Below are 27212 nucleotides of genomic sequence, written 5' to 3' on the forward strand. Positions count from 1 at the left end.
CATTGTTGTGGGTTGGTCCGTTGCATGTCTGAATCATGTTGAGGTCGAGGAGCAGGTTACTGAGTGCAGCTACTGTGGGGGTCTTTGTCATTGTTCGAATAGAGGTTAATATCTTCTGATAATATCGAATTAGAGAGTGAAGTAGCTTTGCTTGTGATAATTTCCAGACGTTGGTCCAGGAAGACTGTGTTGTTACCCCGTGGATGGTATAAAAGGAGTGTTTTGGTTAGAAGGCTCCATATGTAAGGCAAAAAGTAGGGGGGAGAGAGGGCAGCCCTGTCTGGCCCCCCTCCCCACCGGGAAACCCCTCAAGAGCAAGCCGTTTGCCCTTACCGCCACCGATGTAACGCTCTAGATGCTCGCCATCCATCCTCGAAACCGAACGCCCAGTCCAAAGCTCTTGAGGGTAGCAAACAGATATGCCCAATGGACACGGTTGAATGCCTTTTCCTTGTCCACCGCCTCTTCTTTGGAGTGATGTACTTTGTCGATTAAATAGCAAATCCTTTTAGTGTTGTCCACGCATTTCCGACCCGGGATGAAGCCGGACTGGTCTGGGTCGACCAGACCTGACATGAGGGATTCAATCTATGGGCCAGGATGCTGGAGAATAGCTTCACGTTAATATTCAGCAGGGACATCGGTCAGTAAAAGCTACAGAGCTCTGGATCTTTCTCTGGTTTGGGGATGACCGATATAGTAACTCGCAACATGGAGGCCGTGAGAGAGCCCGTGTCCATGAAGGAATTAAATAATCGGGTGAGCAGCAGGGCCAATTCGACACAGTAGTTTTTGTAAAAAAGAGGGCTGAAGCCGTCAGGGCCCGGTGCCTTAAGGGGCTTCAGTCGGACGATGGCAGAAATCACCTCCTCTATACGAATGGAGGCTCCAACCCCTCCACCTCGCTGTGCGGAAGAGGAGCGATCGCCACGTCAAGGAGGTACACCAGATTCCTCCAGGATGGAGGACTCGGCGGAGTATAGAGTCTCGTAAAAGGATCGAAAGGCCACCACTATCCATGTGTCGTTTGTGACCTCAGACCTGTTCTCTCCCCGTATCGCCTTAATCGCCTCAGCAGCACATTGGCTGCGGAGCTAGTCAGCCAACATGCGGCCACCCTTAATGGAGCATACAAAGTATTTGTGCTTCAGCCGAACCACGGCATATTCGGCCCGATCAAAATCTAAGCGTTTCAGTTGGAGTCGCTCCATCTCCAGCTGGCGCCAAACTCTGGGGGTGCTGGTACACTTATGAATGGCTTCCAGCTTCTTTACTTTAGCTTCCATTTCCACATGTTTAGTCTGTCTAATCTTGTCCTCGCAAGCCGCTTTGGTGATGAAGGCCCCTCTCGCGACCAATTTAAGTGCCTCCCATACCGAAGAAAGTGGTGTAGAGCCATTGTCGTTAGACGCAAGGTAGTCGGTCAGGCAACGCCTGACATCGTCCACTACCGTCGGGGACCGAAGCAGGGAATCTCGTAGGCGCCAGTGTGATGAGGATGATGGTGTGGATGGGAACCACAGGGTCAGGGTGATATGTGCATGGTCTGAACGGGAGTGGATCTCAATGGTGGAGTCTGCGGTACAGGCCTAAGCGTCCTGAGTGATGAGGAAGTGATCTAGACGGGCATATATCTTATGGGCCACGGAGTAGTAGGAGTAATCTTGTACATCAGGGTGTAGGCAACGCCAGGCGTCTTTAATCCCCCATCGCTCAGCCACTAGCTACCACCCACTGAGATGGCCCCAGCCCCCCAAACCTTGAGCCAGAACGGTCCTGCCCAGTATCCATGACTAATTTGAGATCACCCCACACCACCACCATGGAATCGGGTGTGTGAAGGACTTCAGCAAGTGCATCCAGCAGGAATTTCTCTTGGTGTTCATTTGGGGAGTAGATGGAGCCTATAGTTATATGAGAGGACACTATACTGAACCGCAGTGCTAGGAGGCGTCCCTTGATCTCTGCAACTTGACCCACCACCAAACCCCTAAAGTGCTTTGAGAGAAGATAGCTACCCCGCCCGCTTACTTTTACCCGAGGACCAAAACTGCAGGGGAAATTCCCTATGATGCATGCGGTGAGTATCATTATGGAGAAGATGGGTGCCTGAAGGAGACATATGTCACCACCTGAGTGTTCCAGCAGGGAGAGGACTGTCTTCTGCATAGTAGGGTTATTTAGCAAAGATAGGGCTTCCTGCCCAGTGTTATTAATCCACAAGTTTGTATGGTGTAAGGCAGGCAAGTTTCTTTATCATTCCAGGACTGAGCAAAACAAGTGCAGTTGGACCAAAGGAGAAAACTATGGTAGCAGGCACAATATAAAAGCCCTTCAAAATAATAAGCTTAAAAATCATCTGTGTAGAATACTAGTAATCATCATTTGCAACTTTGTTCACAGGCAGGTCATATAATCCAAAATAAGCATTCAATTGGCACAATTAGTTCCAATTCATAAGTGACAGAGGATTTAGTTACATTTGTTTTACTCTTTTTTTTTTTTTTAAATGGTGATTGTCCTTCACTTCTGTCCACAGACAGTCTATTGCCACACAATCAAAAATAATTTGAGGGGACATTTGTTAAGACCCCTTAGCAAACTCCTGTTTGCACCCAGGTCGGAATTCAGAGTTGGCGGATATCTACGGCAACTGGTAATTAACGTGTGAAATAAATACCTAACCCTTCATTAAATTTGGCAGGTCAAACCTGCCAGAATTTATTTCAAAAAAGGAGTAGGGTATTTCCAGATCATGAGTATTTTTTCACACTAAGCACCAAAATTGGCATGTTATTCCCCAAAAACTCAGAGAAAGTGCTATTTGTCACACTAGGTAATAAAGTACTGACTATATCATTACTTATCAGATGCAATAAATAACACCTATTCCTCCAACTAGCTTGGTATCAGGGCCAAATCAATAAACTGTGTTATGCCTTGCCATCAGTTATACTTAAAGCATGAGGCTGTTCTCAATGTGACATTAGAGATATATGTTATATATTAAATGAAACTGAGTTAATCCCTCTTAGGGCTCCCCTTTATGCCTAGTCACTTATAATATTTATATGAGTCAGGCCAGTCATCCTTTGGGAGGAAGGAACGGATACCAAAGAGGGCAGGGCCGGACTGACTGCCAGGTGTTTTGGAATGCTGCCGAGCTGGGGGCTGATTTCACTGCTGTGGGGGCTGATTTCGTTCATGGAGACCTGCATGTGCTTCGAAATAATTAAAGCAAAACGAATTTTGTTCAATACACGCAGGTCCCCATCAACAAAATCAGCCCCCAGCTCAGCAGCCTTCGAAAATGCCCGGTAGCCAATCCGGCCCTGAAAGAGGGCATTAAATGTGTGCGCAGGAAATTCCTCAGGAGAAAGAACCAGCAGGTCCAGACGTCACTTGAGATGTCATAAAATACCTATGGTCCAAGTTAACCTAATTCCTTTTTTTTGTTGTTGTTTTTTTGCTAATTGTTGTTTGAAACACCTATTAGCAATTGATATTTGATATGTAATCAGGTTTGTAATTCTTAACTAGATTGTATGACTAGTTGATTGTGACCAGTATTAATAATTGTTTTTAAAGATTTTCATGTACTGTCACTTCTGTTATGCCATCGGTACTAAAAGTAAGTCACTTCTACCAACCGTAGGATATTCGTGTAATTATGCCACATTCACCAGCTAACAGACCCTAATAACTATAGATGGCATCCCTCTGATGGGGTTATAGCTAGGTCCACTGGAATATTGCAATGTTGCAGCCATTGAATTTTCCGCATTTGACGCAAAAGCCACGTAACCCATCATCTGCTGCATAATCTACAGATTTTAAGATGAAACTTTGGGCCTTATTTACGAAGTTTTGGAGTAGGGTAGCGCAGCCCTTTGTCAAAAGAAAAGGGCAGGAATGTGCATTATCTATGAGATATGGTGCATTCCTGTACTTTTCCCCCACGATGGCACACAATGGGCTGCCCCTGCAGGCATCCATGCTCTATGGTGCAAGGGTTTCTGCATTGTAGGGGTGATTGGAAGGGACACCTTCCTGCACAAAAACAATCACGAGAGGTGTTTTCCTCTTTCATGTGTGCTGCAGAAGAGAGATGGAAAAAAAGGAGAAATAAGGATATTTCTCCTCGTTGCATCTCCCTAATGCCCCCCTCGGAGTGGTGTTAGAATCTAACGCATTCCCAGGTTTACAACTCTTCGTAAATCTAGTAATGCTTCAGATTCCATGGGTGTTTGTGGCAACACTGATAGCAACACCCATGGAATACCCCTTTCACGCTGTGGTCTGCACGAAAGGGGTCCATATTTACAAGGCCATGAAAAGCCACGTAAAGTGGATTTGAATGACCTTGTAAATATGCTGTGACACTTACGCCACTAAGGAGTTAAAAAAGTGACGCTCCAGCGGCGCCAAAGTGCCGCTAGTGGCCTCTTAAATGATGCCCTATGTTATAGTTGTAATGGATCAAAAATGACTAAAACTGCCACTACATGTGATGCCGCGCATTGGAAGACTCATCGCAAAAGTTGACTGCCTAACTCTCTGTTGGTCATTGCTGTATTTTGGTGTTAAATCCATACTAATGGAATGAAATGATTGTCCAGGCAGTGCTAATGTTTAAAAATTAAAAAATTAAAAAGTAATACTATGGCATAATGCGAAGCTTTATGGAACATAATTTGCTTTTTCTAGACGCAAAAGTTAGTTCACCCTGCCACGTAATTGGGTCCTCCCCTGCCACATAATTCCAGTGATCATGGTTATAGCAAAGGAATTACAAAGCATGTTAAATGCAAAACTTGCTTGTTAGTCCAGTTACAAGCTTCTCAGCCCACATTTTAAATGTATGTAATACATGCAATTTCTTGCATCACTCCTCACATACCAACGTATGCAGTTTATTGCAGTGTACCTCAAATCCTGTTTTCTGCACCATTTCTTGACAAATTACTCTTGTAACAACTTTATAAATACATTGTTTCCTTTTTTTCTTTCCCAAGGAAATGGTTATGAAGGAGTCTCCCTATGCTTTCCCCACAGCAGACGTCCCGGACCACGCGCACTACATCATTGGCTCCGTCATACTTCTGGTGGGAATCACGGGCATGCTGGGTAACTTCTTAGTCATCTATGCTTTCGGCAGGTACATCTCCTAGCTTAGGTGTGTGGTGTGCTCATAGTTCTGTGGCTATGTACTCTACGAAGGTACATTGGGCCTTATTTATGAAGGCCTTGCGCCACCGGTGCGTCACTTTTAAAATGGGAAAAAGGGACGCACCGGTGGCGCAAAGCCTTCATAAATGAGGCCCATTGTCTTTTAAATGAAGCACTGATGACCATTGCTATGCTGACTGTACTATGGGTGTGTAACGGTAGAACCATATTGTTTTTAGCCAGAGAAGAAACTAAACTAAATTATAAAAAAGTATAAACAGTTTTCCCTTTACATGACATTGACCTACAAAATATCCTCTAATCTGCTAAAATAGCACTTCCTGTTTACTATAACACTGATTTCCACCTTCTTTCTCACTACTTGATTTTTTTTAAATTCGAATGTAACAATTCATTTTGGGATTACTCATTTTATGCACATCATGTATCCGTGTATTTATATCATGTATAGCTTTTATTGCAATGGTTTTAAGTAATTTATCAATTATTTTAATAAACTAACCTATAAAAACTATATTATTTTTAGCTAGAGGTTTAATTTCATTTGATTACAGCAGCATCATTGTTTTTATTTCAGCTTTGACTGAGGTTGTGTCCACTTTGTTCTGGGGTTGCTGGTGGTGGGCGCAGGCACTACGTTTTGGGGATCCATACTCATATTTCATCATCAAAAATAGGCAACGGAGAACAAAAAAAGGAGAAGTAAGAGAAAGATAGGAATCCAGTGGCAAAGGAAAAAGCAGAGATTAGAAAGAATCTGTTGGTTTGAGATGAGAGACAGGCAGTGTAGTGTGGGGGTGATGAAATCTCAGAGGGAGAGAGGACGTTCAATGCAGAGGGTGTAGTTTCCTCCTCTTGCAAGCCATAAAAAAGTGCTATTACATGGTTGCATCATAGCGCTTTCTGCCATGCCGCACGGAAGCAGCTCTGCTCTGCAACACGGGTAAAAACATCCACATAGCCAATGGGCTGTGTAGGCACAACCTATTGGTTTTGCCAATGCTCGCTTGTTTCTGGCAGAATAGGTTGGTGGAAGGGGTAAGCAAAAATGCAAGACCGGTTGGGAACGGGCAAGCACAATGTAGGATGTGGGAGAGGTTGTGGCCTTACAGCCAGAGCTGCCGACTTTGGAGTTGGGGAGCCAGGTTCGAGCCTCGGTGTCTGCTCAGCTTCCTGTTATCTGGGCACATCACTTAATCTCCCAGTGCCTACCAAAAAATGAATGTGTCCTTGTGTACCATAACTGGTGCTCATGAAAAGCACTCCAATACCTTTGCGTCAAGTTTCTGCTATATAAATCTGCAAAAAAAAGAAAGGGTAGTAGGGTGCAGGCAACAAAGTGGAATGGGTGGAAGGTGGCAAGAAACAGCACACGAGGGGTTAAGCAATGGGATGAAGCAAAGTGGAGGGGGCAAGCAACAACACAGAGAGGGGTGAGAGGGGGCAAGCAAAGCACAGACGGGGGAACGGAGGGGGGGGGTCAAGCCACAACACTGAACAGGACGGAGGGTAGGAGGGAATAAGTAACAGCATGGATATGCACAGGAGGGGACAAGCAACAATATGGACGGGACTGGAGAGGGGAGGGGACAAGCACCAACACAAACAGGGATAAGCCTACACGCACCTGAGGGAGACGTCCGGCAAATGCATGCCTTCGTATGAACAGTTTCAATTAAAACAAAAATATAACCCCAAAAGCGCAAGCAGTGGTAGGACACAACTACTTGGACCGGTGGAGAAGTGTGGCTCAATGGTTAGAGCGGCAGACCCTGATGCAGAGGTCTAGCCCGGGACCAGGGTTCAATTCCTGCCTCGGCGGGTCTCAGGCTGAATTTCCTCGGACCTGATAATTCTCGCCTCGGTGCCTATTCTAATCATGGGTCCCACGCTGCAACTCTGGGCAATAGCTTGCTTAATCTCCACAACGGCCCCAACAGTGCTAAGATGCCTGGCTTCACCTTGGGGGTGCCCAAGAGTAGGCACTTCACAGGGAAAAGCCAGGAAGGGTTCCACAGCGGTATCCGTACAAGCGCTGAGGTGCCTCATGGGTGATTCGTGCGCTATACAAGTACTACACATTTATATTTACATGCTTCAAAGGAGGGAAAAAACAAATGAAAAGGAATTGAAGCCGGCGCTCACTGACCAAAGAGAAGCAACAAAATTAGAGAGACGATGAAGCCAACCAGTGTAACTGTAAGAGTAAACAAAATGTCTTGGAAATGTCAGCACATGCTGTGTCTCAGGCGAGAACTAACTTTGGGTCCACTTTTTTTAATTTAATTTTTTACAAGTTGTGCAGTGAAAAGATGGCATAGTTACTTTAGGTAAAACACTGTACGTTATTGTGCTGTGCCTGAAATTACTACATTTGTCATGGATGAAAAGAAAGGTACTGGAGTGAGGAAAGTGGAAACTTCAGCCACACAGAGCAATACCACACTATGCTCCTACATAAATCGCCAGCCTACAGCGCTGCAGCGTGCACAGCCCAAGAAACAATGCCAATGATTCATGGCACTTTCAGCCTCTGAAGATTCGCGTTTATGAAATGTGTGAGGATTACAAACGGAAATAATATGTCCCTGTCCCAGAATGTAGCTCGCGATGATTCGCGGGTAAATATGTTTATTCCCCGACTCGGAGGTCAATAATAATCTCGTCCGCGGCGTACGGTGCCCCCTCGCCGCCAGCTCGCACTGACCTAGATCCTGAAAATCCATCGAAGCCATCAGATTGAATTTCCCGTTAATCGCGGACGCGGGCTTCAGCTGGTCAGTGCACTTCAGGAACGGGGCAGGCCGCTCTGCCGAGGAAACAAGGTCGATAGTTTACATTACATGGCGGCCATGTGATCCCGCCTGAGGCCCTTTCTCTTCCCACTGTAGTCAGAAGCAGCGCGACACCCCTGCCTGTGCTGTGTAGCGCGCCCTTTAATAAACAAAACTCAGCAAATAAAACTGCACACGGTTTGCCATCCACAGCCGGAATGATTTCCATTCATGTGTTTCAAGTGTGCAGTGTTCAAATATAGTGAAGATTGTGTCGCTTCTCACGCCCTCAGAAACCTGAAGTGCACAATAGCTGTTAAAGGTGCAGCCATCAGAAGTTTTGTGACGTATTTCAGCCTCCCCTGAAGTGTGCCCAGAGACCAGCGGTGCATTCATTGATGACCTAAAGGTGCTTAGTGTCATCGGCTTTCCTCATCTCTATCATACCACCTGCTACCAAAAACACACACTGTTACCTAGCATCGCTAACTACTCTTGTCCGCCTCATGTATGGCTCCCCCACCCGACAAACATAAAATCAGAGCTGGTGGGATGCCATCCACCCCCTCTGTCGCCATGACTTTCACCACCATCCTCACCTTGCCCAAATAATGTAGTACCCGGCGTGCAGCCTCCCTTCCTTCCTCTTCCTTGGAAAAGGCCACAATTAGGGTGGTAAAACCGGTGCAGCCGCTGGGGGTGGGGTGCTGTCTTCAGAAATTATGTATGAGTTTAAAAGCACCTGCTGCAGAGTTCCTTGTGTGTCCAGCAGGTTTCAGGCGACAATAATAAGTCCCAAAATAACTTTGGTGGTTAACAGTGTTGTCTAGCAGTAGTTTTGACTCATTATAAAGTAGCGCAGAGGGTTAATATGCTTGCTTCAAATAACGCGTGCCATGCAGATCACAGAACTGGATTCTATGTGGGTAGCTCAGTGGGTTACCGCTTTTGTTATAGAAATCCTTTTGTTACTTGCAGTTCATAAATTACAATCCTAGTTTAGCACAGTGACTTAGGAACTGTAATTAAAGAGCTGCATGCAAAGTGCACAGTTTAACCTGGAACGTTATGTTTTTTCCCCCTAGTCTTTCATTATCTATTCATAATGTTGCTAAGAAAAGGTTAATTTGAGTCGAAATATATTCAAGTAAAGCCAACCCCAGCCTCTGTGGCACATTATAACACCTGAGTTTGTGCTTATCTGAACCAAACGCAATTAAAATATGCTGCTTACTAGTATGGATGACATGCGATTTCTACACTTTGTATTTCTGTTTGTCTTATGTCACATTTCCTACAGACAGATTTACACACATAGGATTCATTGGCTCTGTATAATGTATGTGTGATGAAAAGTGCTGTGACACCCTATATTGTAATGAATAGCGCTTTAAAACAAATGGAAACATGAGAGAGGGGCTATGGAGAGACAAGAGGCATTGTTTGAGGGTGTTAGCGATGGAATCTGAGGAGAAAGAGGTCATTGTGGATGGTAGGAGTGTAAAAGCAGATTGCCGCAACAGACGCTACCAGCGCTAAAGCCGGCTCTGCCGTAGGTATTTAGGGGCATATTTACAAGAAATTACGCATCAGCATCGATGTGTCAGATTTTGTGCCCCTGCCACAAATGCCCTAGCAAAGCCATGGATGTGCTGTATTTACAATACAGTGCTCCATGGCACCAGGATTCATGGATGTATCAGATGCCTCTTTTGGTGCTAAAGTGGCACATTGCTGGAGTTGATCATAAGACTGGCTCAACTCCAGCAATGTGTCAGTACACAGAGGCGAGTCCCATGTTAAAAGCTCTCTGTCAATCCTTACGCCTGGTTAAAGAAGTTGTAGGGATTTTGACACAGTCAAGTTGTAGAGTGATGCAGTGAAAAGTTGTAAATTTCCGTGCGTCAGTTATACGTGACTTTTAACGTGGGAACCCCTAACATGCATACAATATACCTGTCACGGGTATAATGTGACGCAGGCCTCTACAAACTGAAGCATTGGGCCCAATGCATCAGTTTGTAAATATGGAGCAGTGTGGAGCACTAAGGAACATATTTACAAGCCCCTAACACCACCAGAGCCTCACTTTTTTTGACACTCCGGTGGCACTGTGTGCTGGCCCATATTTACAAGGCCTCACAAAGGCACTTTGCATGGCTTTACACAGCCTTGTAAATATGGCCCTCTTTTATGCAGTACTCTGCGTCAAAAGGGCGTGTCATGGGTGTTGCAGTGGGTGTTCCCATGCAACACCTATGGCTTTTTGACACTGCCCTAGATTTGCACGGATTCGTAAATATGAGGCAGAGCCAAAAACGAACGCCTTTCCAGGAGATGTGTTAAAGTGGCCCAACGAGGAGAAATTCTTTTATTTCTCCTTATCTTTCTATATGTGCTGCATTTGCTCGGTGGCACTTCTGCCACACAGCTGCAGTGTCACAGTAGCAGTAGCCCTGTTAAAAGCGCTAAAACCACAGACTTTTCTGCGAGGCATGAAAGAAAAAACAGGAAAAAGGAAAAAATGCCCCTAGCACACATGGATCAAACTCCTTGAGCATCCGGGATATTCTCCTTTTGCTATTCAGCAACATTTGATTGTGGGGAAAGTCCACTCGTCGCAACAGTAGTTTCCATTTTCATCAAAGGGATCTCTAGACATGACTGCTGGTCCTCTACAATGAGAGCTGGAGGGGAAAGTTTCCGTTGACCTGGCAGGCAATTGTGCCCCTGCCATAACTTAAATCAGCCACAAAATGTTGTGATATATGCTGTGCTCTCACTCACATTTACAGATGTTCTCTCCAGTCATTAAGTTTAATGGGAGGCAGGGAAGGCGAAAAGGCAGAGACAGATGACAGCCTCCGAAGGGACAGCTGGGAACCACTACTTGCTGGGAACCACCTCTTACATCAGAAGGCATCATGCCCAAATCACTGTCAATAACCCCGCACTGAGCCAACTCCAAACTGGCATGTAACCTTTTTACATGTGTACATCTAATAAACAGCCAACACATGTTGTAGTTTTGTGGTCGATGTTGGCCACAATTTTATTTCCATGACATTTATCATTATCTCTTTACTTACAATGACCCTAGCCATAAATCACCATTGTGGACTGTCATACATTGCTTGTCATAAATCATTTGTATGTCATAAATCATTTGCACATCTTAGATTCATAAACAACCCTGACAGTTCATTGCTCTGCTCTTTTGCAGGCATAACTTTTTTCTTGACACTTTTGGGGACATAAAATTGTTCTTGTGGTTTCCACGCCCCTTGCGTGTGGGGGGTAGCCTCTCCCTAGAGTAAGGCCTCAACTCGCAACCTAGTTAGTCTCTATTGTGTCCTGCCGCCGGGTGGGTCTGGGCTGTGAGCGCCGTCTCCGTTTGCTTTGTCAGGCCTACTTACTCTCCCGTAAGGCATCCCAAAGTGAGTAGCCCCCTCCTATACACTGCCCAGCCAGTGTGCCTCCATAACCAACCATTGTACCCCCTTTTATCCACCATGCTGCCAGGGAGGCTAATGTCTTCCTGCGGCTCCCCTGTATTTTTGTTTTAGGTGCAGCCTGCCAATGCCTTCGCACCCCACAGGTTTCCCCAAAATACCTGCATTCCTTCCTCCAAAAGGTGAACCCCATCATGCCCATAAAGCTCGTGGCAGCCTGGGTTGATGAGGCCGTGCCTGATGCTTTCCAGGCCTTTGATCTTACAAAATCTGCTTACTGCAATTTTCAGCGTCCTCCTTGAGTTTTCAGCAGCCTTATGTGATTCGATCCCCACCAAACCAGCCTGCTGATCAACTCGGACCATATGATAGTAGTGCCACCAAAGCACAGTGCTGCCTCTGTTAAATTCATCTGGATGGCATGGAGGAGCTCTTTCCTCCTCAGCTGGGCCAGGTCGTTCCCCCTGAGGTGAATTATCAATACGTCTGGATGCCATGCTGCATCCGCCTTCAATTCCTTGAGTGCTGTTGGCAGCTGGTTCCATCTCATCCCTGGGCGACCCCACCATCGGACGCATGTGTTGACCGGACTGCCCTTCTGCTTATGGCCTCCACGCTGTCACCATGAATGCATCCGGGATACAAATGAGTGGCCCACCACCCAACCCAGACACAGGCGCCTTCCTGCTAATGCAATAATCGCAATGTCAGAGATTTCCTGGGGGTGTGACCCCACACCCCCCTCCGCCTTAATGTTGCAAAGTCTCTGTCTACAAAAGCTGTGATCTCATGTAAGTCCTGTATGCTTTGGGCCACCACCTACTGATAGCCTTGATCCCTGCCTCGGTCTTCCCATGCTGGGCTGCCGAGGTCGATGCTCCAATCTTAAAATGTATGTGAGCCAAAGGCGGCCGGCGGGAGCCCCGCTCTGTTTAGTGCTTGGTGCATGACACCTGTGAACTGAAATTTACTTAAGAGGTTCCCATCACCATGCTTGAAAATTCCCATGTGGGCCGTATCACCATGTACGTTAAGAGGCAGCAGACTGTGCATTATCTGGGGTCCTGGATGCTCTGTATCCATACTTATGCCCCTTTACCGGCCTGGTCTGTTTTTGACTGTCTCAGGAGCAGCTCTACCTCTGCCATGCCCGGTATGGCATCGGCTGGCTGCAGGCATCGCACCCCCAGACCTGTCTTTGCTGGGACCACGAGTTTGCTGAGTCTAAATGCCCCAAAGAATGCGGGCGCGACGGCTGCTTAAACAGAATTAGCTCAAATGTGTCCCTTGCTATTTCTTGGAGTGTGTCCATGAGCAGGGACAATCTTGTAAAGTCTGAGCGCTTCCATCCCTTCATTGCTGTTTTAATGTAGTGAGAGCCAGTGGGGTCCTGACCAGTGATTTTCCTGGAGAAGTGTGCTATTGCTGACACCTGGGCCTGTGCCCAGGATTTGGACCTTTTGTTTTTGAAACTGTTTGAACTGCTCAACAACCTTCGTTGTCTCGCATGCATCTCCTAGTGTCTGGATTTCCCCTATTTACATCACTGTTCCGACGTATTTCCTGTAGCACTTGGCCTCTTTCGGGGTAAGGCCCTGGATCACTAGTACCGACAAGTCCATCCTTCCAGGGCTCATAAATCCTCTGGGAAGGGGGTCATATGATATCCCTTTCTTCCCCTAGTGCCAGTTAACTGAATCTGCTCATCTGTGCTCGTGAAAGGGAGTCTGCCACTGCGTTCTCCACCCTGGGTACATGGCTTGCCTTCAGATCTATGTTCCCCATAAATGGTCATTTAGGCAACTGTCGCATTAATCTCAGTGCATCAGGGAACCTGGCTGTGCCCCTGTTGATAGCCTGTACCACCCCTTTGTTGTTGTCTGACCCAAGCGTCAGCTTCATATTTCTCAATTTCTGCCTCTAGACTGCCAGGGCCACTACAATGGGAAACCGCTCCAGAAATGTGATGTGGCTGATAATGCCCTGCTAGTGCCAGCTGTCTGGTCATTGTCCCACACATCACTTGCCAACCAGGATTGCCCCAAAGCCTGTGCTTCCTGCTGCATCCGTAAACAGGGCTATCTGCCTGGCCGTCACCCAGCCCTCTCTCCATATCAGGAGCCTGTTAAAATCTGATAGGAATGTGTCCCACATGCTTGACACCCACCCCCAGCCTGACGTGTTGGTGTTCGTGCATGAGCCCAGATTTTAGCTGTGTTAAGAGTCTGATGAAGACCCACCCAGCAGGAATGACTCCGGATACAAAGTTGAGCTTACCAATCAGCCTCTGAAGCTCGCAGAGGGTTGCCTTCTCCTTGCCGCACCAGGACCTGATCTCCTCTCTGAATTATTTACCTTCTCATTGGGTAGTCTGGATGTTCGTACGACTGAATCTAGCTCAATCCCCACAAATATGAGTTTGGTAGTGGGACCTAAAGTGTATTCTGCTGCTAATGGTACACCCATTTCCCCAACTAACTCTTGGAATGCAGCCAGAGTGTCGCCACACTCTGCTGACCGGACGGGACCCACGAGCAGGAAGTCATCGAGGTAGTGCAAAATACACGCATGCCACCGCACATCCCATTAACATTACCTTGTCAAAATAAGTTGCTCCTTCCCAGTGGAAACCCAACAAGTGGAAGCTAACTGGGTGTACTTGGAGCAGACAGAATGCGGACTCAATGTCATCCTTTGTCATGAGAGCTCCTTGGCCTGATGCCCTTACTAAGTCAATGGCGTCATCCTCCATAGCGTGACCAACTGAACATGCCTTTGGGCTGATCCCATTGTTAACCGACTTGACCTCAGGGTAGGAGAGGTGGTGGAAAAGCCTAAACTGGGTACTATCCTCAAGGGGGAAATCAGCAATACGTCTAGTAACAGAAGAGGTACAAAAGGGGGTGGTGATGGACAGAGCATCTGAACCAATCAAACACTCACACCCAGTCAAAAGATCTGGGTTTGATCCATCACCGTTCTTTAGCCCACTCTGCCACCCCAGTTCAGACATGGCTATATGCAAATCAGTCTGACCCTGTGCCTCATGGGAACAGTCCAGCCCGAACTGCCAAGCCATGCCTTCCCTGGACTGGAAACAAGCTTCCGAGGTAACAGAAGAGGCAGGGGCCCTCAATACTTCTTAGGTACTTCTTTTTTCAATTTTTTGCTACATCACCTATGGCTACTGCAGCACTGATTTCAGGTTCTTTACGTTGCCTTTGGGTAGGGGACCCTCAAATGGTATAACCAAACTTTCCTCAAAACCCATCATTAGCAGAGCAGCTACCTTCTTGCTGTGATATTTGTTAGCCAGCCACCTGAGCTGGTGTGTGTTTATGGGGGATTCGGCTAACCAGCAACTACTCCCTTCTCTTTGACCCTCCACACCCTCTGGTTCTGTACTAGTGCTTTTAATTTTTCTCTTTCTTGTCCCCTCGCTGCTTTTTGAATCTGCTTACTGCTGCTGGCCCTCCCACCCCACAAATAGAGCATATGTACTGGAGTTTGCAAGAGGCCCCCTATGTGCACTCGTTGGAGTCATACTTCCAACAAAGGGCCGCCGGCCCGCTAGTAGGTGCCGGTTTCCAATTGTTTGTTTTGGGTCTATGAAATGAATTGCCCTTCCCTTCATAGAAAGATACCCGAAAGGGCTGCTCGCTCTTCCCTGTCCATGTTCTAACTTCCCTTGCTACCATCATTTTGGGGATGAAACCAGAAACATCCTCCTCATCCCATTCCATTCCGGGATGCATCTGCATTTTTAGTCTAAAGCCTTTATCGTGTTCCAGCCATGCAGCCCCTGGGAATTGCCTATGTACCCCATGAATATTGGCTTCATACAGCCAGAGGTCTGCTGTGCTGTGTGGAAAATTTTCAACAATAATGCAAGCCATGATTCTGAATGCGTTAACCAGTTATCGAAATTCTTTCTTTTATCTCCCTTCTCCTTTCCCTCCTTTCTTCCTCTTTTTTATCACACAAGGTCAAGTCCAACTCATGCAACTGTATCTCTAGCAAGGTGAAAATATCAATGAATTCCTTCCTCCATATCCTTTACTTTACCGTTAAGGGAATAAGACTTGCTAGCCCAATAGCCCTCGTGGTCAGTGATGCGTGCCGGTTATGGCCTAATGTATGTGTCAGGGGGGTTGGCCTGCTCTTACTGGGTCACACGTTCATTCTGCACTGCCCCATTCTGCTACAGGGAACCCTGTCCCCCCACCTATCTCACGCGTAACCCAGCAGCCTAATCACCCGGTGCCAGCCAGCCCTGTCTGTTGCCCCTGCAAGCGTTCCTGACAAGAGCAGCCTGGATCCACTAGGTGCCATGGTAGCTCAGATATCCCCCCTTGTTGCTGGGTGCCCGCTGTGCCCTGACCTGACGCGCCCAAGCAATTGGGCAACAAAGGTGCAAAAGATTTTAAGCATTGCTGGACTATAGCCGATATGCTCACCACTTGTTGTTGTGTAGCTGGTTACTAGGTCCTGTCATCGCCGGGATGGCTTTTCAGAATAAACGGTCACACTCACAACAAACTCAGCAGACAATACAACATCATCTTTGAGTAAATCAAAAGTACAATTTATTTGTATTTAACACCTGATGATATTCATATTCAAAGACAACACAACGGTCTGCATTTTTGTGAAGAAGTGCTCCAGAAGGGGAGGAGGGAGCGTATAGCAATGTGCAATAGTGAAGGTTGGTGAAAAAGGAAGGGCAAAGTGCACTATATACATCAAAATAATTGGTGACCTTTCAAGCCACTGACAAGGCTAAACATACATGAAAACCATAATATTCTAGTGACACAGTGAATCAATCGCTGTTGTCTGTACATGGAAAAATAGGTAAAACAGTTGCATTTTTGACTACAAGGGTGTGTGTTGGGAATTCGAGTCCTTACAGTAGGGTGTTCATCAGGACAAAGGGAGACACATGAGAATGGTTTAAAATGAAATAGGCCTTATTAATTCAGATGGTGGATAAAATGAACAAAACATAATTGTTCAAGGATAGGCAATAATGATTACCCTTCAGTCCACCTAGAAAAATCTGGTGGAGATGTTTAAATGATGGGCCCAAAGGCTCATATGTCATGAAGGTAGATCAAGACCTCTGGTGGTGCTGCTGTAAATAATCATTAAAGGTATATTAGCTCCAATATGCTCTGGGACATAGAAGAATATGTTAACTTTAATTCACATCCCCAATATCATGAAAATGAAGGGATGGCTACAGGTGGCAGGTTGGCCCTCTTGCACCCATTCTTGGCTGCAGTCTTCTTTGGTTCTCTAGTGGAAGTCCCCTGTCTCTTCCTGGGTGCTGGCCAGCCACTGTCCTCCGGTGGCCCCTCCATCTGCTGATTGCTTGTTCCTTTCCCAGTGTGACTGCAGCCAGAGGGTCCCGTCTACCTCGGATGCCGCTCTGATTTGTCACAATTATTCTCCTAACTTTCTTAGATGCTCATCTCCATTCTGGTTCTCCATTCTGTGTTTCCCCTCTTTCTCTTTTTTTTGTTTTAAAGATCAGCAGGGTGCTACCGCCTACTTTATGCACCTATCCTATTCCTCCCACCTCTTTAGCTTCTGTTACTTGCAGTTTTAAAATGCCATAACAATTATCAGATCTTAGGTAGGAAAATTCAAGGTGGCTTTAGGTACCAGTTCCTGTGAAAAGAGGAGGGGCTCAATACATTCATAAACCACTGTTTTATACCTCAATTTCACGTGACCTGATCAGTTACTGCTTTGTTGCACCTCTGCCAAAATGTTTTCAGTTGCCGGGAACCCCAGAAATTAGCGGTAGAAATTCAGATTGAGCCAACACCGAAAGTGTGGCTAGTGTCCCTTGTGGGAAAGTATGCTCTTTCTGAATGGTATGCCCCACTTTTTGCTGAATTGCTGATGTTCTTTGACTGAGTGTGCCCTGGGCTCCAGCTAATCAGGTACCCGGCCCTAGGTTCCTTCCCTAAAATTGCATTGAAGCCTAAACCCAATTGGCATCCCTGGTCACAGGTAGGCCCCTGGTAAATGGTACCACAGGTACCCAGGGCACTTGTACCCAGGGTCTGCAGCACTTATTGTGCCACCCTTGGAGGCCCTGCACCTTTTCACTCACACACTACCTGTGCAGGATGCGTGTCTTGGTGAAGAACAAAAGTGAAGAGTCGACATGGCACACATCCCTGTGTGCCATGCCTACAAACCACTGCCCTAGCCTAGATCAGCCACCCCTCCAGCTGGGTACACTATGCCACTGGTGAGGGTACAGGTGCATGAACCCTGTACCCCTACAGTACCTATGTTTATTCTTAGGCATTGTAAGAGCAGGGCTGCCAGTAAGAGTATATGATGCTGGGAGTTTGCCATTATGAACTCCACAACACCATAATGGCTACACTGAAAACTGGGAAGTTTGGTATCAAACTTCTCAACACATTAAACCCATACTTCCGCGGTAGGAATGAGTAGGGTTTCTACGGAGATCAGGGCAGGTTTAATTAATGCCAGATCTCTGGCGAAACATACTGCAGAGGTCTTTCATATCCTGATTGATAATGACTTTGACCTTTTGTTTGTTACTGAAACCTGGATGAATGACACGTGTGCCCCGGCTGTTGAATTAGCTATCCCAAGGGGCTATAAAATATTGAGGGCTGATCGTCCGTCTGGGCGGGAGGGTGGCGTGGCAGCCATCTTCCGAGATAAGTGGACCATCATATGCGAACATCTGGATGTGACGATGGATGCTGAGCTGTTCCATTTTTTAGTGGTGCTCAGCCCCCACTTTACTTTGGGGGGGACGCTGGTGTATCGTCCTCCGGGCAGTCTGGGAATTTTTTTTGGAGTCCTTGAGGAGATTATTGTGCCACGTGCACTTAGGTTCTCAAGAATTCTCCTGCTAGGGGACTTTAACGTTCATGTTGACACCCAGGACTCTGCTGAGGCCACTAGGCTTGGAGAGGCCTTAACGATGGCACAGCTGAAGCAATGGGTGGATGCTCCTACTCATGTAGGGGGGCACATTCTAGACCTAGTTTGTTCAAATTTTGATCTACGAACGGATAGCCCTGAGTGGGTTACTTGGTCGGATCATGGCCTCATTAAATTTAGTTGGGCGTTGGAAAAAGGGTTGGGCTCTGGGGGCACGCCTTTGCTTGTTCACTCACACCGGGTCAACTTGGATAAGTTTGCGGACTCCCTTGATCTTAGCCGTCCTTTGCCCCTGCTTGATATTGACGAGGCTGTGAACACTTTTAATAGCTGGCTGCAAGAGGGTGTGAGTGCTTCTACTAAGGATGGTGGTATCCGTAGGATGCGGTCTTCTCCCTCCCAACCATGGTTTACCCATACCCTCCGGAAAATGAAGGGGCGCTGTAAGAAATTAGAACGAGCATGGCGAACCGCATATCTCCCAGAGGCCAAAAAAGCTCTACGAGTATCGCAAAAAAACTACTATGCGGCGATTCGCTCAGCCAAGAGCCAATATTTTGCTGGGAGAATCGACCGAGGCCCAAAATAATAGCAAAGAAATTTTCACTATTGTACAAAGCTTCTTTTCGCCATGTGCGGAGCAACCGAGGCTGCCTTCCTCCTCTGAGTGGTGCGAGGAGCTTTCCTCGTATTTTGTGGGAAAAATTGATAGGATACAGTTAGACCTCCAGGCTGTGTGCAACAGTATTAATTCCCCCCCCGTCACTCCCTCTGTTTTCAGGGGTTGGATCTACTGCTCAGTTCACGGCCTTTTTCCCCCCGGCCGAATTGGACATCCGGGAGATACTTGAGACATTGAAGTCAGGCTCTCCTGCCGACCCTTGTCGGCTAGAGTCCTGGGCGGGGTGGCTGCTATGATCTATAAAGAGGTCACCCAGATTGTCAACCTTTCACTGTCTTCCGCATGCGTTCTGGCGTTCTGGCGTGCTGGAAACAGGCTAAACTGTTTCCCCTTTTGAAAAAGTCTGGGTCTGACCCCTTGGCCCCATCCAGCTACAGACCCATTTCACTACTTCCAGCTTTGGCCAAAGTATGTGAGAAGGTGGTCTTTAAACAGCTGGATCATTTCATCGAGTCCTCCCAGCTACTCCATCCGTCTCAGTCGGGGTTCCGCGCTGCGTACAGCACAGAGACGGCGTTGGTTGAGGTGTCTGAGGCTATCCGTGAGTGCCTGGATGGAGGTGGCAGAGCGGTCCTGATACTACTTGACCTCTCTGCCGTCTTCGATACGGTGCCACACGCCCAGCTCCTTACCCGACTGTCTGCTGTGGGCATCGCGGGGCCAGCACTGGACTGGTTATCGTCCTTTCTGCAGGATAGATCGCAGGAGGTCTGGTTGCCTCCCTTTTCATCTACCCCAAAGAGGCTTACGACTGGCGTTCCGCAGGGGTTCGCGTTAAGTCCCCTTCTTTTTAATGTTTACCTGACCCCTTTGATCTACCTTGCGGAACAACTAGGGGCCAAGACAATGGCCTACGCTGACGATACTCAGCTCCTGTTTACCTGGCCTAAGGACAATCTTGACACATCATCAGTCCACCACTGTCTATCTTCCATTTTTCGCTGGTTAGCCCTTGCCCAGCTAAAATGTAATGAAGAAAAATCTGAGGTCCTCTTTTACGGATCATTTCCTGACAATTTTAGGGACCTCCTATGGCCTCCAGACTTGCCCTCTCCTATAAACATGGACCGCCCTGCAAAAAATCTTGGGGTCTGGTTTGGGAGTAACCTAAAATTTGAAGAGGACATAAAAAAACTAACGGGCATTTGCTTTGGCACTCTCGGGCTTTACATAGGTTTTTTCCTCTCCTTCCAAGAGAAGCAAAGGAAACTGTTTCGCGGGCCTTGATTTTGTCAAGACTCGATTATGCGAATGCCCTCTATAGTGGCCTTCCTGCCTACCTAATTCAGAGGCTCCAGGTGATCCAGAATTCTGCTGCGCGCCTTTTGTTGCAACTTCCCAGGAGATCCAGCGTTCGGTCTCACTTGCTGAGTCTCCACTGGCTACCCGTGGCGCACAGGATTCTGTTTAAAACGCTAGTACTTGCGTTCAGAGCAATTCATCAGACAGGCCCCAGTTATTTGAGGAAAAGATTTGCCCTATACATCCCATCCCGTTCCCTTCGGTCAGAGAATCAATGCCTAATGGCTGTCCCAAAATTCAAATATGCCAGAATAGGAGGCCAATCGATCTCAGTTAGTGCGGCTAGGGCCCGGTTCAGTCAATCGAGATTTTTAAGAAAAGACTCAAAACCCACCTGTTCAAACTCTGGTAGTAGGCACCTGACTCTGATCTTTCTCCTCCCCTAACAGTCTGCTTGTATTTTACATCCCGCGCCAGGATACTATTTCAGTAATTGAGCACGCTACAAAAGCCTTTAATAATAATAATAATAATAATAATACTGATGCCAGTGTGGGATTTAATGTAAATTGCACAACAGAGGGCATCTTAGAGATGCCCCGGAAACTCCACTAACTTCTAGTGTCCCGACTGAGTGGCTGCTTAGGCTGCCACCAACAGACATGTTTCTGGACCCCTGGGTCGAGAGCTGGGATGAGGTGCCAAGATTCCACCCCCAAGATGGGCAGGGTTCACGAAAGGGAAGTTTCAAAGGCATATGTGAGTTTCCCCAGACCACTTTCTGCTTTCAGCAACTGTTCCCCACTCGTTCTGACCCCACTTTGGGAGGGAGAACCGGCAGGAAAAACAAGTGAGGGAGAGAGCTGTGTCCACCTCTACCAACTCCACCCCTCAGGTGGGGGAGGCGAGTTGAAGCACAACTCTGAGTCCCCATCATCTTGAGGATGGGGACCCAACCAACCAGGGACATGCTGATGCCCCCTCCCACTGGAGGGTGGCCTAATAGGGGGTACCCACCCCAGGGAAGAGACCCATTGTTCCTTGCCCTCTACCTACCTATAACACCCCTAAATCTAGTATTTAGGGGGCACCCTGAACTTTGCTTCCTCAGATCGAAAAACGACAAGTAAAAAGATAAGAAGGACTGAAGAGCCGTACAGAGCTAACAAGAGGGTGACACCCACTGACTTGACTCCAGCCCTACTGGCCTGTCTCCCCTTGAACCTGCTCCTACAACCAGCAACCTCAAAAACCCCAGAGGACCTGCCTGCCTTCACTTCCAAAGACTGCTTCTCCTGTGAACACCAGATTTGTTCAACCTCTGGCTCTGGCTGGACACCGCACATCCAGCCCACTCTGCACCCGCCGAACCCGGCCCGAGCTCGAGTGGAAAAACACAACAAGGAGGTCTCCCCGGCGATTGTGACCCAAGATCCGGAGATCCCAGACCAGCCTCAAGACCCCAGCCGACGCCTGCAGCCTCAATCCAGTGGATCCCCTCTACCGCGACCAAGACCTTCCGACGCCAAAAGGCACCCCTGCACTCGACGCCCCACAGCCTTGTGTACCCCAAGCAATGGTGTCTAGCCAACCAAAGACATCCCAACTTACCTCTCAAAGTGGTGGTTGCACCCAGAAGATCGTCGTCTCCGAGCCTGCAGTGTTTTTTTCGACCCGAGTCTCTCCTTAGCAAACATTAGGGCGCCCAGCGCCAAAACAGCACTCTGCACCCAGCCGTCCCAGTGCTGCTGAAGGTGCACCTTTTGTGCTGACCTGCAACCCCAACTGCCCTGTGCTAAAACCCGGGAGCTTTGCTCCCACAGACGTGTGGCCTGCTTGCTAGCAGCCACCAACTGGAGACCCCTATCCTCCAATTGACAACTTTGGGCCTCAACTCTCTGCACCCGGCCGCCCTAGTACCGCTGAGGGTGTAACAAGAGTGCATCACTGACCCCTAAGTCTAACCCCAGAACCTTAACTCCCACAGTCGATAACTTGCCTTTGAACTGATAACCTACTTTTCCTCCTTAGGATAACACTGACAATTTTTCTTCCAAAAAGTTTCTAAGTGTGGAGTTTTGAAAGCTAAAAATATTCTTTCAAAATCGCATGATTAACCAAAACTTATTTACTTACCTGTTTGCTGGAAATGTCCCAGTGCTGAATCTAGGTATCCGGCACTGAGTAAGAAAAGTAACGTAAAAAGTAACTTACCTGTAATTTACTGAAAAAGCATATTCATTCCAATCTACTGTATTTGCTAAGTATTGCAACCTACTGTATCCCATGTATATCAAACAAAGTATAACTCCTATTGCATTTTCAAACTGTTCGACATTCAGCAAAAGTATTTAATGCTTACTTGTGCCAGGCTTGCTTGGTTCTAAACTTAAACAACAGTATATTTTTATACAAAAACAATTGAGCTAGAGTTCAGTCCTTGAGTGTGTGAATTAATTTGCTGACTGGGTGTGTACATCAAATGCTTAACACTGTCCTCTGATACTGTCTTACTGCTCGCCCATTCTACCACAAATAGAGAGTAAGGTTCTATCTAACTTTAACCTCTGCCTACCTCTGGGTCACCTGGATTCTATACACTCTATACCTCCCTTTGGTGTAGTATATATAGAGCCAGTTTCCTACATTGGTGAATCAGTGGTGGGATATACAACTTTGCATTTGTTGGACTACTTGGTTACCACCTGATCAGACAACAGAACTCTTAAATTGCCTTCAGAATTCAGATTTGTTTCAAATTGGCATTTTTGGAAAAATTACTAAACGTCTTGCTTAAGTCCCTTTAGAATTTTAGACAATAAAAAGTCACTGTAGTCAAGGGTAGAGGGGTTAGAACTTTTTTGTTAGAATGTCTCAAAATAGGAACCCAGCTACTAGTGAAGATCACCATAATGACATACAGGACATGGTTTAGGAGCTTGACCTCACCCCTTACCTCCACTTCTCTTTCAAGGAAGTAAGGTCCTTATGTACAGTTAAAAACATACCAATGGGTCCCCATCCAACCAAACAAAAGCTCCAGGAGCTGTTGGCTGAGTATGCAAAGACCCACCCACCTGAAAATGGCGATGACCAATCAGATGGGGAAAGAGGTGAGGAGGGTAGAGATAGATGCCCACCTCCAACATTTCCTAGGGAAGAAAGAGATCCTGTACCCTTACTTCTAAGAATCAACCTCTGGGGACCTAGAGGCTACACAGGTGGCTCAGGTTCTGGTGAGGACATTGAGGATAGCCTCAATGAGGAGGACAGCATTTTAGCAAGGCTGACCAAAAGACTGTATCTAGAGACCAGACTCCTGGCTCTAGAGAAAGAGAGAAAGGGGATGGGTTTAGCTCCCATCAATGGTGGCAGCAATCAAAATAATAAGGATAAAGAGCAATCTTATTATCCTAAAATCCCCAAAGGGATTGTCCCTAAATTTGGGGAGGGTGATAACATTCCTAAATGATTCACAGCCTTGGAGAGGGCTTGTGACATGAGAAAGGTGAAGAAACCTCTCTGGGGGGAGGAGCACCCTATGGGAACTGTTCTCTGGTAACTGCAGAGACAGACTCTGGACCCTTTCTGGGACAGATGCTGGGTCTTATGACCTCATGAAGATAACTCTGATTGCGGTATTTGGACTCACAACTGAGGAGTACAAAATTAGATTCAGGGTGCTCACAAAATCCAAAACCAGTCCTGGATTGTTTTTGTAGACTGCTCAGTTAAGACACTAGATGGTCAGTTAACTGGACACAATGTGTATGACTTTACTGGAATTTACAAGCTGTTTATGAAGGAACATATTTTAAGTAATTGCACGAATGAAAAGTTACATCAGCATTTGGTAGACCTAGGTCTAATTTTTCCCCAAGAATTGGGAAAGAAGGCAGACCACTGGGTCAAGACTAGAGTGACTAAGACAACCACTCGGGGTGACCAAAAGAAAGAGGTTACAAAACTTCCCCAGGGGAAAGGTGGTGAGAATCCCCAAGATAAAAAGTCTGAGTCTTCTACAGGGCCCCAAAAACCTGCAAACGGTGCTGGGTCCCAAAACTCTTCCCAATCTGGTCCTAGATACAGGGGTAATAACTTTGACCCTTCAACGGCCTGGTGTAACAACTCTAAGAAGTTGGTACACTTAACTGGAGACAATGCTGCCCTAGCAAAAGGCCCCTAGTCCTACAGCTACAGCTACTCCTGGTGTAGCTAGTCTCCAGATGGTATCAATAGTGTGCCAAGAGAAAATCAGGTTGCACACTGAAGCAGTTCTAGTTTCAGAGGGGGAAGTTGGGTTTGCCACTGTAGCTGTGTGGCCACCCAACTTAAAGAAGTACTTACAATACCCTTGGATTATTCGAACTAGGATAGAGGCTCTGAGGGAAACAGGTGCCAGTGTCACTATGGTGAGAGACACACTGGTTTCCCCTGAGCAATACTTGATTGGGCGTGCTTACCCAGTCACCAATTCTGACAGTGTTACCACTAACCATGCCATGGCTATGGTGACATTAGACTGGGGGAGGGGGGTTTACTGGCCTAAAGCAGGTAGTGGTCTCTCCAAAGCTACCAGCTGCATTTTTGCTTCGCAATGACCTGGAAACCTCAGCCTGGGCTGAGGTTGAACTAAAAACCCATGCACCAATGCTGGATATCCTTGAATTGCTGTGTGTAAAAACAAGAACACAGAGTAAAAGGCACGGTGAAAAAGAAGTGTTGTAGCCTGAAAGTATGGCCCAACCTTCCAATAGAAAATGTAAGAAGACTGGGAAACCAGCTTCTGTTCAGCAAAAGGATCAGGACCCCTCTCCTCAGTGAGAGGACTTGGACACCCCAGAGGGAACTGGGCCTATGAAGCGTGACCCTTACCAGGTTAAACTCTTGGGCCCAGGGGGACCCTCTAGGGAAGAGCTGTGCCAGGGGCAGCAGGACTGTCCCACTCTTGAAAGCCTGAGGCAGCGAGCTGTTTCAGAAGCAACGGGAGATGTCAGTGGTACCCACAGAGTTTATTGGGAAGAGGGATTACTGTACACTGAGGCAAGAGACCCCAAACCTGGAGCCACCAGGAGAGTGGTAGTCCCACTGAGGTACAGGGTGTTCCTCCTAACTTTAGCTCATGACATCCCCCTAGCTGGACATCTGGGCCAAACCAAGACTTTGGAGAGGCTTGTTAGCCACTTTTACTGGCCCCAGATGCACCAAAAGGTGAAGAAGTTTGTCAGCTCCTGTGTTACCTGTCAAGCCAGTGGCAAGACAGGTGGCCATTAAAAGGTCCCCCTGATACCACTGCCTGTGATGGGTGTTTCCTGTGAAAGGGTAGGTGTAGACCTAGTGGGTCCACTTGAACCTCCCACAGCATCAGGGAACAAATCCATTCTAGTGGTAGTGGATCATGCCACTAGGTACCCTGAAGCAATTCCCCTTAGGACTACTGCAGCCCCTGCAGTAGCCAAGGCCCTAATTGGTTTCTTCACCAGAGAAGGGTTTCCCAAGCAGGTGGTTTCAGACAGAGGATCCGTCTTCATGTCTGCTTACCTAAAACACATGTGGAGCGAGTTTGGAGTGCAATACAAGTTTACTACACCCTATCACCCACAAACCAATGGCCTTGTAGAGAGATTCAACAAGACATGGGAAGGCATGATTATGGGGCTCCCTGAAAAACTTAAACGAAGATGGCATGTTCTCTTACCATGCCTGCTGTTCGCTCGCAGAGAAGTGCCAAAGAAGGGAGTAGGGTTTTCCCCCTATGATCTTCTGTTTGGCCATCCTGTGAGGGGACCACTTTGTCTTGTAAAAGAGGGTTGGGAGAAGCCTCTCCAAGAACTAGGACTATGTCCTAGGTCTAAGGTCCAGAATGGCTGAATACATGAAAAAGGCATTCAAAAATCTTGAGGCCAGCCAGGAGCTTCAGAAGCACTGGTATGACCAAAAGGCTGCACTGGTTGAATTTCAATCTGGGCAGAAGGTGTAGGTTTTGGACCAAGGGCACTCCAGGATAGATGGAGTGGCCCTTACCCTATCCTAGGAAAAAAAGAGTGAGGTCACCAACTTGGTTAACCTGTGCACCGGCAGGACACCCAAAAGGTTTATCCATGTGAACCGTCTGAAGCCCTACAATGACAGGGCCGACATCACCATGCTGATGGTAGGCGATGAGGAGCAGGAGACAGAGAGCGAACCTTTCCCTGACCGCCTCTCATACAACCCAAAACGTGGGTCAGTAGATGGAGGTGTCTTTTCAGACACCTTCTCTGTCCAACAGCAGACTGACTACAAGCAAGTCTTGCAGCAGTCTGCTAAGCTCTTTTCCTTGTCCCCTGGTCTGACAAACTGATGTACCCATGATGTGGAAACTGGTGACAGTGCACCTGTCAAAAACAAAATCTATCGACAATCAGACCAAGTCAAGAAAAGCATCAAAGCTGAAGTCAGCAAGATGCTGGAGTTAGGGGTTATTGAACCCTCTGAGAGCCCCTGGGCTAGCCCAGTGGGTCTAGTCCCCAAACCTCATTCACCGGGTGGGAAAAGCTAAATTAAGTTTTGTGTGGATTATAGAGGGCTCAACTCAGTCACCAAGACAGATGCTCACCATATCCCCAGAGCAGATTAGTTGATAGATAAATTGGGTGCAGCCAAATTCCTGAGTACCTTTGACTTAATTGCAGGGTACTGGCAAATTGGCATGGCCCAAGGAGCAAAAGAGAAAACAGAATTCTCCACACCTGATGGGCATTATCAGTTCACTGTTATGCCCTTTGGTTTAAAGAATGCCCCTGCCATCTTACAAAGGTTGGTGAATCAAGTCCATGCTGGGCTGGAGTCCTTTAGTGCAGCTTATCTTGATGACATTTCTGTTTTTAGTTCCACCTGGCAGGATCACCTGATCCACCTTGGGAAGGTTTGTTTTAAAAGCCCTGCAAACTG

General features: G+C 47.2%; 1 protein-coding gene across 1 annotated transcript in view; it reads left to right on the top strand.

Annotated features, from left to right (window-relative positions):
* OPN4 (opsin 4) overlaps positions 1-27212 on the top strand; it is a 1087721-nt gene that overhangs the window by 359788 nt on the left and 700721 nt on the right. The window contains exon 2 of the mRNA XM_078641099.1: positions 5016-5158. Within this exon, the coding sequence (XP_078497225.1) occupies positions 5016-5158 (143 nt within the window). The remainder of the gene's footprint in view (positions 1-5015; positions 5159-27212) is intronic.

Source organism: Lissotriton helveticus, chromosome 5_1 (assembly GCF_964261635.1).
Source record: "Lissotriton helveticus chromosome 5_1, aLisHel1.1, whole genome shotgun sequence".
In the NCBI taxonomy this organism is placed as follows: Eukaryota; Metazoa; Chordata; class Amphibia; order Caudata; family Salamandridae; genus Lissotriton; species Lissotriton helveticus.